At 47.3% G+C, this 19,041-nt stretch overlaps 4 protein-coding genes across 4 annotated transcripts; 1 reads left to right on the top strand and 3 right to left on the bottom strand.

Moving 5' to 3' along the window:
• Positions 1-532: 532 nt before the first annotated feature.
• Positions 533-5,005, bottom strand: BBBOND_0000190 (hypothetical protein, conserved; the record flags this gene model as incomplete). The annotated part of the gene is made up of 1 exon (XM_012914869.1): positions 533-5,005. The coding sequence occupies one exon, from the start codon at positions 5,003-5,005 to the stop codon at positions 533-535; it is 4,473 nt and encodes a 1,490-aa protein (XP_012770323.1).
• A 2,302-nt stretch (positions 5,006-7,307) lies between these two features.
• On the top strand, positions 7,308-8,197 carry BBBOND_0000180 (hypothetical protein, conserved; the record flags this gene model as incomplete). Its single annotated transcript, XM_012914868.1, has 4 exons — positions 7,308-7,407; positions 7,481-7,631; positions 7,680-7,917; positions 7,973-8,197. The coding sequence occupies 4 exons, from the start codon at positions 7,308-7,310 to the stop codon at positions 8,195-8,197; spliced, it is 714 nt and encodes a 237-aa protein (XP_012770322.1).
• Positions 8,198-8,303: 106 nt separating this feature from the next.
• On the bottom strand, positions 8,304-9,099 carry BBBOND_0000170 (hypothetical protein, conserved; the record flags this gene model as incomplete). Its single annotated transcript, XM_012914867.1, has 6 exons — positions 8,304-8,441; positions 8,546-8,698; positions 8,838-8,873; positions 8,914-8,949; positions 8,990-9,025; positions 9,061-9,099. 6 exons carry the CDS (start codon positions 9,097-9,099, stop codon positions 8,304-8,306), a joined length of 438 nt encoding a protein of 145 aa, XP_012770321.1.
• Positions 9,100-10,611: 1,512 nt separating this feature from the next.
• Positions 10,612-16,566, bottom strand: BBBOND_0000160 (hypothetical protein, conserved; the record flags this gene model as incomplete). The annotated part of the gene is made up of 1 exon (XM_012914866.1): positions 10,612-16,566. The coding sequence occupies one exon, from the start codon at positions 16,564-16,566 to the stop codon at positions 10,612-10,614; it is 5,955 nt and encodes a 1,984-aa protein (XP_012770320.1).
• Between the last annotated feature and the right edge of the window lie 2,475 nt (positions 16,567-19,041).

The raw sequence follows: 19,041 nt of genomic DNA, 5'->3' as shown, positions 1-19,041 counted from the left end.
TTGGTCAGGTGCTAGGTCAACACGTTGGTCAGCACATTGGTCACCACTTTGGTCACCACATTGGTCACCACTCTGGTCATGGCATTGGTCAGCACTTTGGTCAACACCTTGGTCAGCACATTGGTCAACACCTTGGTCATCACATTGGTCACCACTCTGGTCATGGCATTGGTCAGCACTTTGGTCAGCACTTTGGTCAGCACTTTGGTCAGCACATTGGTCAGCAGATTGGTCAACACTTTGGTCATGGCATTGGTCAGGTGGTTGGTCAGCACTTTGGTCGTGGCATTGGTCACCACGTTGGTCAGCACATTGGTCACCACTTTGGTCATGGCATTGGTCAGCACATTGGTCAAGGCATTGGTCATGGCATTGATCAGCACTTTGGGCAGCACATTGATCAGCACTCTAGTTAACTATTTCACAATCACATACAACGAGTAATGAGTGATACAACAGATTAAAGCACAATTCATAAGTTAGGTGAGTAGGTGATGCTAGGTGAGTGTAGATAGTGAACACGTGAGTACGATTATGGTTGCAGGTAAAACACTCTGTTAAGCTTGTTAACACGTGCAGCTGCGAGTAGCGATTGAGCAGCTATGCGATGCGATGATGGTGAGTGCAAGTGAGATTTGATGTGGAGCAGGTCGAGGCGGATGACCATGATGTGGAGGAGGTACAAGAGAGAGAGGAGCCAGAGGGAAAGGGTGGTCCAGATGAAGGGAGCGCGAATGGCGAAGAGGAAATCGTCGCACTTGTCGAATAGGTCAGTGAAATATTTGGAATGAATAACAGATGATAGGGTTTTTTGGAAATTATAGCATGACTTTGGATACAGTCCATGATTAAGTGTTACTAAATTGCCGAACATGAATCCACATTTGTACAATGTGGGTGAAACGCCTTTACACGATACTAGAGATTTACAGTGGCATGGATTTTCAAAACTTCCATGGTGACCTGATCTGCATCCATTTTCATTTTGACATCTGCCGCATCCCCATTCTCTGCAGTATATTTGTCTGAATTCATCAAGTAATGATTTGAGATATTTGTGAAATGTCCACGGTAGATAAATCGCCCATGATAGGTAGAGGCCAGAATGTTTTGTGGCAAGTGTCTTATAATTATTCTCGCACAAAGATGCAAGGTACGGAGCACATTCCTTTCGGAATTTGTGACATGGTTCCGCATTTGTCATATTCGATAGATGTGGAAGCTTGCATAATACGTGGCTGGCAGAAGTGGAACCATACGCGTCGATATACGTCTTAGTGAGGTCACCAGAATTATTATATAATTGCATGGAAGTCTCTTCTATGGAATTCTCCACTGATATTTGCATAGGAGGCTTGTTAACTGCATTGCCACCGAACTCCAGGTCGTAATGCCAATGACGAATTAAGGACAAAGCGAAGCCAAAGTGCTCCGGCAGAGTAGATGGTGGTTTTTGCACAAGGCAGAATAGGGATGAAATATGCTCATGACTGAGGAATTCTTTTATAACATCTGATAGCTCCTGACCTGTTTTCATTGACCCCGAAAATCCCCTAAATCCAAGCGGAGTGATGCAGGGCATGCCGGGTCTAGATTTGGAGCAGGTGTTACATTCATATTTGCAACCTATGGAACGCAACTGGTGCGGAATGTGACCAGGAAGACAATCATTTAAATAGCTCATTAATGGTGACGTTGGTCGGCACTTTGGTTTGCAATTTGCTTGGCATGTTGGTTGGCTTGTTGGTTTCTCGATTGGGTGGTTGTTACATTGCCAGTTTGATTGTATCACATCTTTACCGTAGTGGCAGTCGGCCCAGCCGTAGTCCTTACTTGTGGTGCCGCACTGCTTTTTCAAAAATTCGAGTGCTGGGAATAATCTACTAAGAATGTCCAACAGCATATACAAACATTCCTCGCCGCGTGAGGGGTAATACAATCTCATTGAATTGTTACACATGTCGGAGGCGTAGTTCGTGAACGCGTTGCCAGTTCCAATAATGGTAGTGAGAGTGGCGTACGAATATGAGCAAATATGATGAATTGCAGAGCCAACGTCATCAGGCAGAAATGATTTTGGATATGCGTTCATTGGCTTTAACGTTTTTTCATTTGGATTTGAATCAACGGGTACCATAAATAGCTCTTTTATAGATTCAAAAAGCGGGTTAAATACAGAATTAAACTGCAGACCAGATAGCCAACAGAGCATATGAAATACGTTGCATGGCGACCTGGGTGATTTAGTGTGCGTGATGTGGCACGCTTTAAAGTATTGACCGAGAAAGGCGTGTAGTTTTTGTAACACACCGTCTTCCTCCTCATGCTCTAGCGTCATTCCATCGGTGTACGTGGTATGTTTTGTTGTATTGAATAATTTGTGCGTAACACGTTTGGTCAGTATATCACGTATTTCTCCACCGCAGAAGTCTTGCTTGTTCTTCAGATGACCGTTGCTGACGTCAGTACTTGTCGGAACATCGTAGCCAGCAGTTTGTAGAAAGCTACCAAGGGCGTTATCGTCACGGAGATTCAAACTGAGGTTGAGCCAATCACCGATGTCATCAGTGTTTGCCAGAATCTCTTTGAAATCAGTCAAGAGAATGGGAATTATGGTCATACCGATTTTGGCGTATACCGATGAATTGTTGTCTACCGATGTCCTTTCAGAGTATCTGCTAACATAAGCATAATCCAACTGAGTGTTGAAGTCGGTCATGCCGCATTTGATCAGGTTCAGCAAATCGGGATGCGCTCCATCACCAAATTTACTGGCGCCTAAGGCACGTACGGATTGTTTCAGTGCATCTAGATTAGTCTCAAATGTGTAATCAAAGTTATACGTTCTGTTGTTATTATTCATTAGATGAGTTAGTAATTTATTAAGCTTGGTGCTGATGCTCCTTACCCTGGTGACGGTAGGGTCAGTAGACTGCGCGTCGGATGTAGATGGTAGCATCTGTGTCTTGGGAGTTAGTTGCCTAATTACGTACTCAAACAGTGGATCAAAGAATTGCACAAGCTTTATTGCTACTACTGGTAATTTTGTGGAATCATTAAGGGAGCCATTCGGAAATTGTTGCGTAATGCTGTATTGCAAATCACTTAAAAATCCTTTCAATCCATTAATAGAATCATCTTTAATTATTTTATCAATCTCCTTCAACTGCTGCGTGACAACGCTCTCCAGCGCGGCGAGCTCGGCCTGCTTCTGCTTCGCGAAGAGGGATTGGACTTGGTGGGTGAGGGAGGAGAAGGCGGAGGAGACGGTGGAGAGGAGGGTGGTTTGAAAATGTTCTACGGTCTGCTTGGATTTTTGGCGCGATGTTTCTATTGCTCGATAAGCTGCGTCGATATACGCTCTCAGAGTGCTTTCGGCGGATATAAGAGCCTGTTCGACTATATCAATTCTACTTTTGATAGCTGCGATTGCTTCTTCGAGAGATGCCATCTTATTCTGCGATATCTCCAAGACGGCATCCACACAAGCAGGGATATCTTCAAGTGATGTGATAACGCTATATACCACATGAGAGGCAGCATCATACAACGGTTTGCTCGTGTCGTAATCCTCAATGGCAGATGTGTTTACAGCTCCTGTGGAGCTAGTAATGTCTTTAACCGGTGTTTTGATTTCATCTATCATAGATCTAAGTTTATTTGGCAGAGCAGGGTCTTGGGTCTCATCCTGATATGCTTCCATAATTTTTTGAAGTTGGAAGTGTATCTCTTCTTCGTCCTTTATCACCTTTTCTATTTGTCCGTCGATGGCAATGGAAAGAGCCCCGATAAGTGTTGTAGTATCGAGATTCATTGTCGGCCTCGTGCTCATTTTGTGAAGGTAATTCATGAAGTGTTCAAGTTTCTGCGCAAATTCATTCTTACCAATAGCGACGTCAGTAATCTGCTGACCAAACAATGGCAAATATTCAGTCAGATTACTACCAAGCGCTTTGACACCTGGATAGGTATCGCTAACCGGTATGGATTGAGCTGCCGCCGCTTTCACTTTTTCAACTAAACCCTGAACGAACCCCTCTAGATTACCATAAATGTCTTGGCGCACTTTAGATAACCCAGATTTAACAGCGTTATCTACAGTCTTGAGTCGGTTTACCGCCTGACTGACAGCGGCTTCGACGTCTCTTTTGATATCTAGTAATTTCGTCTGATAGGCAACTTCAATTTCTGTTACCGTCTCCATTACTCTCATAAATTCAGATTTCAAATTAGATTTGGCGACACTGTTCTTGGTAATATTAGTCATGTTTGCCCTTAATTTATCTATATGTTTTGTGATCTCATTAGCGTAGACATCGTTGAAACTCTGTAACAACTCGTTCACCTTTCCTTGTGCAGCTTTCACGGCATCATAGAGTAACTTAAATTGCTGACTGTTATTATCATTTACGTCATGCACGCTGCTCCTAACACTATCAAACTGTTTCTTTAAGGTTTGTTTAACAAGATTCGTACCAACATTAATAGCTACTGTAATTCGCTGTCTTTGGTGTTGTAGCTGCCTATCAACTTCAGCCGCTTGCTTCTTCAGTTGCTTGCTGTCATTAACTTCTTTGAAATTCTTGGTAGCCTGCAACACGGATTTCACATGACATTCTAACTTACCTTTTGATATTGTATCCAATTTATTCATTCCAGCAAGAGATTCGAAAGACTTGCTCATATAGGTGGAAGCTTGAGATGCCACATGATCAAGTTGGGTCGCAAGATTCTTTTTACTCACATCAGTTAAATACGTTTCTAAATATCTGAAACTCTCTTGCATCGTTTGCAGAGGCTTTTTTACCTCCGCAATCCTCTCCTCCATCCCACTCTCATACCCCTGCAGCCCGCTCTTAACCTTCCCAATGACATCGGCAAATCCCGAAACGCCAAGTCCCTTGCCTATCGAGGATTGTAAATGTTCAATTATCTGTGTTATTTGTGGATTGTAATGTTTTAATAACTCTTTACTTCCCTCCAGGCAGCTCAGCAAAAATCCCATCACCCCGTCACACAGCCTATCCAGGTCGGAGTACACAATCCCAGTGCCGTCGTAGCCTTTGGAAGATGGATTGAAGCCGAGGAAAGTTTCGAGGCCAGTGCAGAGGTTAGTAAGGATGTTAGTAGGGTTATTATTTGAGGTATTTTTGAGGTTCAGAATTTAGTCAAATTTCTTGTCAAGCTCCCTAGGCGGCACATGGTCAGGGCAGTGGCAAGAGGCGGAAGAGGGGGAGTGAAGAATGACAGGGCACAAGTTATTGCTATGGTTTAGAGAGGTCATAGCGGTATTATGGCGAGGTAATTCGAGGGATGTAGAGTGGATAAAGGGGCGATGTAGGGTGGGTTAAGGAGCGGTGTAGAGTGGGTTAGGGAGCGATGTAGAGTGGATAAAGGAGCGATGTGGAGTGGATAAAGGGGCGATGTAGAGTGGATAAAGGGGCGATGTAGAGTGGGTTAAGGAGCGATGTAGAGTGGGTAAAGGGGCGATGTAGAGTGGATAAAGGGGCGATGTGGAGTGGATAAGGGGCGATGTAGAGTGGATAAAGGGGCGATGTAGAGTGGGTTAGGGAGCGATGTGGAGTGGATAAAGGGGCGATGTAGAGTAGATAAAGGGGCGGTGTAGAGTGGGTAAAGGGGCGATGTAGAGTGGATAAAGGAGCGATGTAGAGTGGATAAAGGGGCGATGTAGAGTGGGTAAAGGGGCGATGTAGAGTGTGTAAAGGGGCGATGTAGAGTGGGTTAAGGAGCGATGTAGAGTGGATAAAGGAGCGATGAAGAGTGGGTTAGGGAGCGATGTGGAGTAGGTAAAGGGGCGATGTAGAGTGGGTAAGGGAGCGATGTAGAGTGGGTTAGGGAGCGATGTAGAGTGGATAAGGGGCGATGTGGAGTGGGTTAGGCAGCGATGTAGAGTGGGTTAAGGGGCGATGTAGAGTGGATAAAGGGGCGATGTAGAGTGGACAAAGGGGCGATGTAGAGTGGATAAGGGGCGATGTAGAGTGGATAAGGGGCGATGTAGAGTGGATAAAGGGGCGATGTAGAGTGGATAAAGGGGCGATGTAGAGTGGGTTAGGGAGCGATGTAGAGTGGATAAAGGGGCGATGTAGAGTGGGTTAGGGAGCGATGTAGAGTGGATAAAGGGGCGATGAAGAGTGGGTTAAGGGGCGATGTAGAGTGGGTTAAGGGGCGATGTAGAGTGGGTTAAGGGGCGATGTAGAGTGGGTTAGGGAGCGATGTAGAGTGGATAAAGGGGCGATGTAGAGTGGGTTAAGGGGCGATGTGGAGTGGGTTAAGGGCGATGTGGAGTGGGTTAAGGGGCGATGTAGAGTGGGTTAAGGGGCGATGTGGAGTGGGTTAAGGGCGATGTGGAGTGGGTTAGGGAGCGATGTAGAGTGGATTAGGGAGCGATGTGGAGTGCTTAAAGGGGCGATGTGGAGTGGGTTAAGGGGCGATGTAGAGTGGGTTAAGGGGCGATGTAGAGTGGGTTAGGGAGCGATGAGGAGTGGATAAAGGAGCGATGAGGAGTGGATAAAGGAGCGATGTAGAGTGGATAGAGGAGCGATGTGGAGTGGATAGAGGAGCGATGTAGAGTGGGTAAAGGGGCGATGTAGAGTGGTTAAGGGGCGATGAATGGTGGATAAAGGGGCGATGTGGAGTGGGTAAAGGAGCGATGTAGAGTGGGTTAGGGAGCGATGTAGAGTGGGTTAAGGGGCGGTGTAGAGTGGATAAAGGGGCGATGAAGAGTGGATAATAATTACCACATTGGTCAACATGTCATCGCTGCCGTAACCATGTCATCGCTGCTGTAACCATGTCACCGCTGCCGTAACCGTGTCATCGCTGCCGTAACCATGTCATCGCTGCCGTGTTGATGTCATCGCTGCCGTGACCATCAACTGTCATCGCTGCCGTAACCATGTCATCGCTGCCGTGACCATAACCATGTCATCGCTGCTGTGACCATATCATCGCTGCCGTGACCATGTCATCGCTGCCGTGACCATGTCATCGCTGCAGTGACCATGTCATGGCTGCCGTGTCCATGTCATCGCTGCCGTAACCATGTCATGGCTGCCGTGACCATCAACTGTCATCGCTGCGGTAACAATGTCATCGCTGCCGTAACCATGTCTTCGCTGCCGTGACCATGTCATCGCTGCCGTGACCGTGTCATCGCTGCCGTTACCATCAACTTGGTCAGCACGTTGGTCATGGCATTGGTCAACACATTGGTCAACACGTTGGTCAACACGTTGGTCAACACGTTGGTCAGCACTCTGGTAAGGTGCTTGGTCAGCACTTTGGTCATGGCATTGGTCAGCACATTGGTCAGCACTTTGGTCATGGCATTGATCATCAACGCAATCATTCCTCTGTCTACAACATTAGATGTCAGTTGCCAGTTAGGTGATCAGTGAGATTTGGATTAACAATGTTTACGCTAACAAATTGCTGAGATTAGCTGTAGAATGCGATGCAGAACGGTATCTTGCGTACGAGGAAATCGCGGATGTTGCGGCCCACCGGGAAGCGGAAGATGCACAGGTCGAGCAGGATGATGGCGACGATGATGGCAACGATGACGGCGGCGATGGCGGAGTAGGGAGGGTCATGGTCACCTCACTGCTCATGTGATTGGTCATCAACGCAGTCATTACTGTCTACAACATTAGGTGTAGTTGCCAGTTAGGTGATCTGTGGAATAAGGATTACGATGTTTGCGCTAACAAATCGCTGAGATTAGCTGTAGAACGCGATGCAGAAAGGTATCTTGCGTACGAGGAAATCGCGGATGTTGCGGCCCACCGGGAAGCGGAAGATGCACAAGTCGAGCAGGATGATGGCGACGATGATGGCAACGATGACGGCGGCGATGGCTTGGGGGGAAGGGGGGGAAGTAGTCACCTCACTGCTCATGTGATTGGTCATCAACGCAGTCATTACTGTCTACAACATTAGGTGTAGTTGCCAGTTAGGTGATCTGTGGAATAAGGATTACGATGTTTGCGCTAACAAATCGCTGAGATTAGCTGTAGAACGCGATGCAGAAAGGTATCTTGCGTACGAGGAAATCGCGGATGTTGCGGCCCACCGGGAAGCGGAAGATGCACAAGTCGAGCAGGATGATGGCGACGATGATGGCAACGATGACGGCGGCGATGGCTTGGGGGAAGTAGTTACTTCACTGCTCGTGTGATTGATCGTCAACGCAATCATTACTGTCCACAACATTAGATGTCAGTTGCCAGTTAGGTGATCAGCGGGATTTGGATTACGATGTTTGCGCAAATAAATTGCTGTGATCAGCTGTAAAACGCGATGCAGAAGGGTATCTTGCGGACGAGGAAATCGCGGATGTTGCGGCCGACTGGGAAGCGGAAGATGCATATGTCGAGCAGGATGATGGCGACGATGATGGCAACGATGACGGCGGCGATGGTCTGGGGGTCAGGGGAAAACTTGTAGGAGATTGAGACTCGTCGTCTTGTTTTACAGTTTCCGTATGGGACGGATCCTCTTGAATGACGGCGTGAGGCTGACTAACAGGTACAGCAGGGGGAGGCGGGGGAGGGGGAATGCAGGATTCAGGATGATCTTCACATTTCTTTATGCAACATTTACATTTACATGTTGGTTCAGTACACTTATTTGTTTGCTTTTCACATCCTTCAGGATGGCATTCGCTGCTATGTTTGCGCTGCATTAAAAATTTGCCGAAACAGAATTCGCAATAGCCATCCTCCCTACATATTTTACAACACCAGGGACAACAATTACATACGGTAAATCTTTTACATTTATAACCGCAGTTGGTACACGGATCCCCTGACACAAACCTCGACATCTTCCCTCTCCCTCCCAGTCCACTCAACCTGCGAACATGTCAATCACTCAAGCAACGCACTCACCAACCGCAACACTGCCACTGCCGCTCCCAGTCCACTCAACCTGCGAACATGTCAATCACTCAAGCAACGCACTCACCAACCGCAACACTGCCACTGCCGCTCCCAGTCCCCTCAGCCTGCGAACATATCAATCACCTAGCAAAGCACTCACCAACTGCAACACTACCACTGCCGCTCCCACTCCCCTCATGAACACTTACCCTCACCCCTGTATCCCCCCAGCCCAGGCCACCGACACCCACGCTGCCCGGGATACCACAGATGCCCTGACGCGACGCATGTGATCAGCACCAACTGTCACTCTAAATTATTCACTATTCGTAACGCCATACATATTGCAGCGAACCCCGTGCGCTCAACTCCCACAGTGCAGCAGCACCGTGCTACGAGCCGCGGTATAGGCGCCATACTGGCGGAGCGTGTCGGCTACGTGCCTAAATGTGATATTAACTATCGCTACATCGCCGCCTATAAATGCTACTTAACCGGGCCAACGCCGATTACGCCACCCTGCCAGTGACTCGCACACACGACTTAGGTCACCCGCCGCGGCCCTCACGGCCGCCTACGTTAGCGACCAATCACCCAGCCTCACGTGACACTGACTCAAAGGGCAACGCGGACACCACTCACAGTCAACGCACAACTCAACACACCAGGCAATCAACGTGCTACAACACCCACCAAATTATGGTTCATCCGCCAGCTTAGCACTTTGCCTAGTTGCTAGCTTAGCACTTTGCCTGGTTGCTAGGTTAGCACTTTGCCTGAGTGCTAGGTCAACACGTTGCCTGGGTGCTAGGTTAGCACTTAGCTCGGTTGCCAGCTTACCACTTAGCCTGGGTGCTAGCTTAGCACTTTGCGTGGTTGCTAGGTCAGCACTTTGCCTGGGTGCTAGCTTACCACTTTGCCTGAGTGCTAGCTTACCACTTTGCCTGGTTGCTAGGTCAGCACGTTGCTTGTGTGCTTGCTTACCACTTTGCCTGCGTGCAAGGTTAGCACTTTGCCTGGTTGCTAGGTCAACACTTAGCCTGGTTGCTAGCTTAGCACTTTGCCTGGTTGCTAGCTTAGCACTTTGCCTGGTTGCTAGCTTAGCACGTTGCCTGGTTGCTAGCTTAGCACGTTGCCTGGTTGCTAGCTTAGCACTTTGCCTGGTTGCTAAGTCAGCACTTTGCCTGGGTGCTAGGTCAACACGTTGGTCAGCACGTTGGTCAGCACGTTGGTCAACACGTTGGTCACCACTTTGGTCACCACTTTGGTCAGCACCTTGGTCAGCACATTGGTCATGGCATTGGTCAGCACATTGGTCAGTACTTTGGTCAGCACCTTGGTCAGTACTTTGGTCAGAACTTGGTCAGCACGTTGGTCAGCATCTTGGTCAGCACGTTGGTCAACACGTTGGTCACCACTTTGGTCACCACTTTGGTCAGCACCTTGGTCAGCACGTTGGTCACCACTTTGGTCAACACGTTGGTCAGCACCTTGGTCAGCACCTTGGTCAGCACTTTGGTCAGCACGTTGGTCATGGCATTGGTCAGCACCTTAGTTACAGCATTGGGCAGCACATTGGTCAACACTTTAGTTAACTATTACACAACCACATACAACGATTAATGAGTGATGCAACAGATTAAAGCACAATTCATAAGTTAGGTGAGTAGGTGATGCTAGGTGAGTGTAGATATTGAACACGTGAGTACGATTATGGTTGCAGGTAAAACACTCTGTTAAGCTTGTTAACACGTGCAGCGGCGAGTAGTGATTGAGCAGCTATGCGATGTGATGAGGGTGAGTGTAAGTGTGACTTGATGTGGAGGAGGTCGAGGCGGATGACCATGATGTGGGTGAGGTAGAGGAGAGAGAGGAGCCAGAGCGCGACGTTGAGCCAGATGAAGGGGGCGCGTATGGTGAAGATGAATTGGGGAATAGTAACATGGACCAATTTGGCAAGCGGATGTCCATCCACTTCTATTTCGTTAGTCACGCTCTTCAATACAATACACAAATCTTTGCACGTGCGCTTTGTCGTCTTGGCAGATAGACTTCTGCAATCTCCAAGTACCAAGCCATATTTGTAGAATGTGGGACGCATGAACTTGCAATTTACAATTGAATTGCAGGATTCTATGTGAGTGGAGCCGTCAGCTGCGGGGAGGTTGTAGGCTTTGCACCCATTCCTACATTTACTGACACGGCACTTAGGTCTCTCCCCGTCACAATTTTTGGCACATTCTTCGTACAGCTGTTTCAACAACTGAAGGAACGTCTCGGTGCAGTAAACAATCCACGACAAATATTTGTCGGCGTTCTCTTTTGTAAAGGTACCGCACATGTCATGACAAATCGGTCGCATATAGCGGCCACATGGATGGGATGGAGCAGATGATGTCATGCCGTTACAGTCGACAAGAGCATAGAGATCTCCGGTGAGATGCGTCATATTTTCCTTCGAGCCATGATCGTTCTTTTTAAATATTGTAGTGACGTCCAGCTTGGTTTCTTCATTCCCGAAATTGGCATCTTTGACAGCACCTTCTAAAGCTGTCTCTCTGTGCTCCTGGCGCCTAGGGTAATTACTATTCCACCCTCTGAGCAATCGGTAATAGAAACCGAACATGTCGTCAAGCGTCTTGGGAGCGCTTGGCAAAAGACAGCTCAGTTGGCCGCAGAGCTTGGGGAGAGGAGACCTTTCATCTCCGCAGAGTCTCTTAAGCGCTTCGTAGATATGCCTGCCTCGCTGCGTATGTGACGCCAGGTCGCTTATATTTCCGAAACCCATGGGCGTTTTACACGGCAAATTGAAATGACCTTTAACTGAACATTCCATTTTCCCCCTTTCAAACTTGACGTTATGCGGTAAGAACCCTTGTAAACCATCTTCTAAGAAAGATTGAAGCGGCGACTTTAGTCCGCAGTTAGGGTGTTGGTCACCCTTTTGGTTGTGTATTTGGTTACATGTTTGCTTACACTTTTGCTCACATGTTTGGTCAGGGCACTGCATCCTGTTGCACTGCCACGATGATCCAGCGACGTACCGGCCATAATAGCACTCAGCCCACCCGTTGCGTTCAGTGTTGTGATAACACTGCTGGTACAAGAAATAGAGCTGATGGTGTACGCGTCTGAGGATATCATACAGCCAACATGCTAACGTTACCATGTCGGCGGGGTACGAGAATTTATCGGGGTTAGTGTTAAAGTCACAGGCATAACGACCACCCGCGTGACCGTGTCCAAGTACGCTGGTAAGTACGTCGTGGGCGCCGGAGCATACTGCTGTGAGGATGTCTGAAAGACCTGCGGGTGTAATGGATACAGGATATGCTTCCAACTTATTGTCCTCTTTGGTGCTAACAGCGATAGAAGATCCGTCGCTTCCGTCACCTCCGATTTCGAACGTGATGCCTCCGTCACTGTTCTCCCCTTGGTTATCCTTTTTCTCGAACAGTTCAGCGAATCCATTAAGGTACAATTTGTCATATACGGTACTGTGAGGTAGGCCACTAAGCCACGTTAACATTTGGTAGACATTGGAAGGATATTTGGTTGACGTAGCGGTGTCGTGGTGACAAACTTGGTAGAAGCGTATAAGATAGTCGATGAGCTGCTTAAGGACACTATGCGTTGGTGCGCTTTGCTCGTCATCCTTGTCGTCAGTGTCGTAGACAAGTCTAAATGCTGTACGCGTTAGAGTAGCGTCATGTTGCTTGATGAGCAGAGTTGCACGTATACTCTCACCAGTCCAACTTTCTCCGTACCTCAACTCCCCGTCCTGCACGCCTTGCTTGCTTGGCACTCCGTAACCACAGTTTTTCAGGTATGAGGCTAGGCCATTTTCAATGTCCTCACCGGGGTGCATACAAATGTTCAGATCCTTCCAATCGCGTTTGCATTCCTCCCTCAACTCAGATAGATCGTGGAACAGTATTTCGAGCGCCGTGCAAAACACCTTGGCGCACTTCTTTCCGTACTCGGTCGATAGATATACCGGATACACTCCGGTGGTGTAAACCTCTACGGTACCCGTCTCCTCTACAACCTTACCCTCAAACCCCTGCCCATCATACACCGATATGTACGCCTTGTCCAGCTCATCCGCGAATTTCGTGAGCCCGCTCGTGATGCAGTCCAGTGTGGAACTGTTCGGCGTGGAAAAGCCGTCAGGCTTGAGGACTGTGAGAGCGTCGCGGAGGTTGGACAGCATGGAGGGGACCCGGTGGTCGTACTTGTTTGCCTCTCTGAGATGGGGGAGGAGGGTGGAAAAGGCGGTGAAAATACTTTTTAGACGGGCGGAGTAATTGGGGGTGGTGCCGGAATTGTTTAGGTTGGCTCGTGTGATCTCTCCGAGGAGGTAAGTGTGGAGGGGCTGGCAGAAGTCGTGGAAGGCCTCGGCGAGATGTTTGAGATGGGAGGGATTGTGGGCGGGTGACCGAGAGATTGCAGATGCGAGGTCAGTGAGTAGCTTGATATTTTTATTTGTAGTAACTTTAATGGATCCGCATTGAAGTGTTTTCAGGAAGCCTTTTAGGTCGGTGGACAGGTGTTTTCCGATGATGCGTTTGATGTTTTTCATTTGCCTGTCAATTAATTTTTGTAGACCTGCTAAGTCTGCCATTTTCTGCTCAGCGAAGAACGATTGAACCTGCAAAGTAATTTCCTCAAATCCCCTTTTAGTAGTGTCAAGCAATGTAGTTCTGAGATGTGAAGCCGCTAGTTTGTTGTTCTCATGTGCTTCTTTTAATGTAGCTCGAACGGTTTTAATTGATTCTTTCAACTCGTAATCAGCTGTCTCGACGGCTTGGCGAATGAATGTGATTTGCTGTTCCAACGAGCGTCTTAACTCACCTACATGTTTCAACGCCACAGCCCTCTGCTCATCAACAGCCTTAGGAAGTTCTTCGAGTTTCTGAATGATGATATCGATTTCCTGTTTGGCGGCATCGGTGGAGGTGGCCTGAACAATTCTGGATTGCAATTGGCCCAGCTCCAGCCTAATCTTTTTTAACCCTGTGATGGACGCACCATAATATGTTTCTGCGTCCTTGTCAAGCATATTTTTCAGCCTCTTTAAATAATCTTCAAGATCGGAGTTTGAAACACCGCCACCATTTACCAATTTCTCGATTACTTCGGTAAATTTGTTGAGATTGGCGGTCATTTTTTCATGTAATTTTGTGAAGGTTTGACTGTCAAAAGTATGTGTATCTGTACCAGCCCCACCATAATCAACCTTTCCTAAATGATTTGCGTCATGAAGAGTTGTAAATATTTCTTTGATGGCGTATGGGAGTTTGCTATCGCTTTCGATGTTCTCCATGTTGGAAGTGGAATGGGTGGCGAAGCTGTCAGGGTTTTGTTTAACGTGCTGCGTATATTTATCTAGACCGTTTGGCTTAGTTAAGTCAACTGAAGAATTAGCACTCGGCAACTGCTGATCGAGCACATCATTATGATCTCCACTTCTGTTTGATAGCTGCCCAAGTTTGGCCTTATGGCGTGTTTGTTTGAATTGCTTCATGAAATTGATTTCACCGTCGAGATTTATTCGACCGTCCGGAGCTTTGGGGAATTTCGCACCAACATTATCTTCCAAATTATCAACGACAGTTTTGATATTACTATTGAAATCACTTACTAACGTTTCGAGACCAGTTACTGTACCCTCCACGCCATTTAAACCAAACTCTTTGACATCAACGGATGCCTGAGTGACTAGGTTTGTACACTTGATTGCTCTAGCTTTCAACACTTCAGCCACAGCTTTGACTTCTTCGGGTACTTTCTGTCTGATCTTATTCATGACCTCGGTTACTAAAGTTTTGGAATGATCTGCGACGGCTTCTCCTATGGCTCCAAGTTCCGGTATTATTTTTTCAGCGTCATCCTTAGAAATTGACAGAAACGATTTGGACTTTTCCACAACCGTAGGTGCAACACTATAAAGCTTTGACTTGAGATCATCCACACCGTCTATTGTAATGCCGTATTGCGTCAACTGGTCCCTCAGACTATGAATCCCTGCAAATGAATCTCCACCTTTGAAATTACTTCTAAGCACTTGAAGTTCAGCATCCGCGGTTCTAACCGCACCTTGTGCATCGTGAAGTGTCGTACCGTAAACAAAGGTTTTCCATCCAACACCTATCGCCGTCATTGCCTTCTTCAAAGGCGTCATAACTTCACTGTTAAGTTTCTCAAAATACGACATGAGTTCATTGAATGCATTGCCTTTCTGAAGAGCCTGGAGTAATGTTGTTTTAGACTGAAGACCTTCAATCGTAGCGATCCGATTTAAATCAGTCATCTTCCCAAGGTCGTCCGATACATTCTGAATAGCACGTTTCAGCGCGTCTTTATTTTGTTGAAATTTTGTGTAAAATCCGGATGTACTGTCTTTGAGTGTTTTGAACACACCCTTAACTCCCTGCTCCAACTGAATTAAATCCTGCTTCAAATTCGTTTCCAACGTTTCTGCCAACTGTATAATGGCATCTTTCAACGCCTCCTTCACTTTAAACAAATCCTTCTTCAGGTCTTCATTCATTGTTCCAACCGCCTTCAACGCTTCTTTAACTTTTGCAGTAACCTTTTGTTTAGCAGTGTACGCTTTTGTTCGTAGATCATCGGCTTTTGTTTGTAATTCTTGTGCTGCATCAGTGACTCCCCTCTTCTCTCCCTCTTTACCGGTGTCCCCCTCCCCTTTCAACTTCTTAACAATCTCCTCACACTTTACATCTGCTTTTAGAATGGCATCCATTGCAGCATGTTTCCATTTGTCTAGCGCAGTATTTTCGGTACCAATCTTATCACCTACCATCTTAACGGTGTCTATCAACTCACTGAATTTCACGTTGAGGTTGGACTTCTTGTCTTTGGCACCTGCAGGTTCATTCGTCCGATCAATTGACACCATCTCATCTTTCAAATGTTTAAAAAGGGTTTCGATTTGGTTTCTATATTGCCAGTCGAAATCATTATTTATAAATGCTTCGGCTTCATTCAAGCGTTCAATGATGTTTTGAAAATGCGTTGATCTAGCTCTGTTCAGATTCTTCACTTCCATCCACAGCTTATCGAATTCTTTTTGCAAAATTTCACGAACTCTCTTATGTTCATTTTCAATCGCGGAGTCTAATTTTTTTCTCTCTTGTATTAACGTCTCATCAACCAATTTGGCCTGACTCCCAAATTCCTTTTCCGCAGCGGAGTCCCCAAGCATCTTAACGGCTTCCTTGATATGCCTAGTTTCATGCATAATTTCAGTTTTCAATCTATTGTCCAGCTTCATCACGTGTTGAGTTTCAATATTGTCGACCTCACCAAAAATTATAGGTAACCTGGTTGTCCACGCCTTCAACTGCGTTTCAAGGTTCTGAGTTCCTTGACCTGCTACAGATCTTATATGTGCAGACACTTTATCGTCCTTTAACACTTGTAGTTCACTAGTAACGTTGACAGTATATTTTTCAACCTGCGTAAAGTAATCATTCAACCAGTCACTTACCGCACTAAGAGCGTCAGTAAATTTTTGCGGACCGTTACCTAAATTTTTTTCTAGAGTGTCTATTATTTTTTTAATGTTTTTTGCGCCATTATCATAAGTTGTCACTTCATTTTCATCCTTCACCGCACTTAGCACACCACTCAAAAATCCCATCACCCCGTCACACAGCCTGTCAAGGTCGGAGTACACTATCCCACTGCCATCGTAGCCTTTGGAAGCAGAGTTGAAGCCGAGGAATTTTTCGAGGCCAGAGCAAAGGTTATTAAGGATGTTAGTAGGGTTGTTATTTAAGGTGTTTTATAGGTTCAAAATTTTGTCAAATTTCATGTCAAGCTCCCTAGGCTGCACATGGTCAGGGCAGTGGCAAGAGGTGGATGAGGGGAAGTGAAGGGTGACAAGTGACAAGTTATTATTGTGGTCTAAAGAGGTCATATCGGTATTATGGCAAGGTAATTCGAGGGATGTAGAGTGGATAAGGGAGCGATTAGAGGAGGTGAAGGAGCGATGTAGAGTGGATAAGGAGCGATGTAGAGTGGATAAAGGGGCGATGTAAGGTGGGTTAGGGAGCGATGTAGAGTGGATAAGGGGCGATGTAGAGTGGGTAAAGGGGCGATGTGGAGTGGACAAAGGGGCGATGAAGGGTGGATAAAGGGGCGATGTAGAGTGGATAAAGGGGCGATGTAGAGTGGGTAAGGGAGCGATGTAGAGTGGATAAAGGGGCGATGTAGAGTGGGTTAGGGAGCGATGTAGAGTGGGTGAGGGAGCGATGTAGAGTGGATAAAGGGGCGATGTAGAGTGGATAAAAGGGCGATGTAGGGTGGATAAAGGGGCGATGTAGTGTGTGTTAAGGGGCGATGTTGAGTGGATAAAGGGGCGATGTAGAGTGGGTAAGGGAGCGATGTAGAGTGGATAAAGGGGCGATGTAGAGTGGGTTAGGGAGCGATGTAGAGTGGGTGAGGGAGCGATGTAGAGTGGATAAAGGGGCGATGTAGAGTGGATAAAAGGGCGATGTAGGGTGGATAAAGGGGCGATGTAGAGTGGATAAAGGGGCGATGTAGAGTGGATAAAAGGGCGATGTGGAGTGGGTAAAGGAGCGATGTAGAGTGGATAAAGGGCGATGTAGAGTGGGTTAAGGGAGCGATGTAGAGTGGATAAAGGGGCGATGTAGAGTGGATAAAGGGGCGATGTAGGGTGGATTAGGGAGCGATGTAAAGTGGATAAAGGAGCGATGTAGAGTGGGTTAGGGAGCGATGTAGAGTGGATAAAGGGGCGATGTAGAGTGGATAAAGGGGCGATGTAGGGTGGATTAGGGAGCGATGTAAAGTGGATAAAGGAGCGATGTAGAGTGAATAAAGGGGCGATGTAGAGTGGATTAGGGAGCGATGTGGAGTGGGTTAGGGAGCGATGTAGAGTGGGTTAGGGAGCGATGTAGAGTGGTTTAAGGGGCGATGTAGAGTGGATAAGGAGCGATGTAGAGTGGGTTAGGGAGCGATGTAGAGTGGGTTAGGGAGCGATGTAAGGTGGATAAAAGGCGATGTGGAGTGGATAAAGGAGCGATGTGGAGTGGATAAAGGAGCGATGTAGAGTGGGTTAGGGAGCGATGTAGAGTGGATAAGGAGCGATGTAGAGTGGATAAAGGGGCGATGTAGAGTGGATAAGGGAGTGATGTAAGGTGGATAAGGGGCGATGTGGAGTGGGTTAGGGAGCGATGTAGAGTGGATAAAGGAGCGATGTAGAGTGGATAAGGGAGCGATGTAGAGTGGGTAAAGGGGAGATGTGGAGTGGTTAAAGGGGCGATGTAGAGTGGGTTAGGGAGCGATGTAGAGTGGATAAGGAGCGATGTAGAGTGGATAAAGGGGCGATGTAGAGTGGGTAAAGGGGCGATGTAGAGTGGGTTAGGGAGCGATGTAGAGTGGGTTAGGGAGCGATGTGGAGTGGATAAGGGAGCGATGTAGAGTGGATAGATAAGCGATGTAAGGTGGATAAAGGGGCGATGTAGAGTGGGTTAGGGAGCGATGTAAGGTGGGTAAAGGAGCGATGTGGAGTGGATAAAGGGGCGATGTAAGGTGGATAAAGGAGCGATGTAGAGTGGATAAGGGGCGATGTAGAGTGGGTTAGGGAGCGATGTAGAGTGGATAAGGGGTGATGTAGAGTGGATAAAGGGGCGATGTAGAGTGGATAAAGGGGCGATGTAGAGTGGGTTAGGGAGCGATGTAGAGTGGATAAAGGGGCGATGAAGAGTGGGTTAAGGGGCGATGTAGAGTGGGTTAAGGGGCGATGTAGAGTGGGTTAAGGGGCGATGTAGAGTGGGTTAGGGAGCGATGTAGAGTGGATAAAGGGGCGATGTAGAGTGGGTTAAGGGGCGATGTGGAGTGGGTTAAGGGCGATGTGGAGTGGGTTAAGGGGCGATGTAGAGTGGGTTAAGGGGCGATGTGGAGTGGGTTAAGGGCGATGTGGAGTGGGTTAGGGAGCGATGTAGAGTGGATTAGGGAGCGATGTGGAGTGCTTAAAGGGGCGATGTGGAGTGGGTTAAGGGGCGATGTAGAGTGGGTTAAGGGGCGATGTAGAGTGGGTTAGGGAGCGATGAGGAGTGGATAAAGGAGCGATGAGGAGTGGATAAAGGAACGA

The sequence above is a fragment of the Babesia bigemina genome, scaffold Bbigscaff_50426 (genome assembly GCF_000981445.1).
Source record: "Babesia bigemina genome assembly Bbig001, scaffold Bbigscaff_50426".
Classification (NCBI taxonomy): Eukaryota; Apicomplexa; class Aconoidasida; order Piroplasmida; family Babesiidae; genus Babesia; species Babesia bigemina.
The sequence above is the reverse complement of the archived record's forward strand: the minus strand, read 5'-3'. Positions and strand labels throughout refer to the sequence as shown.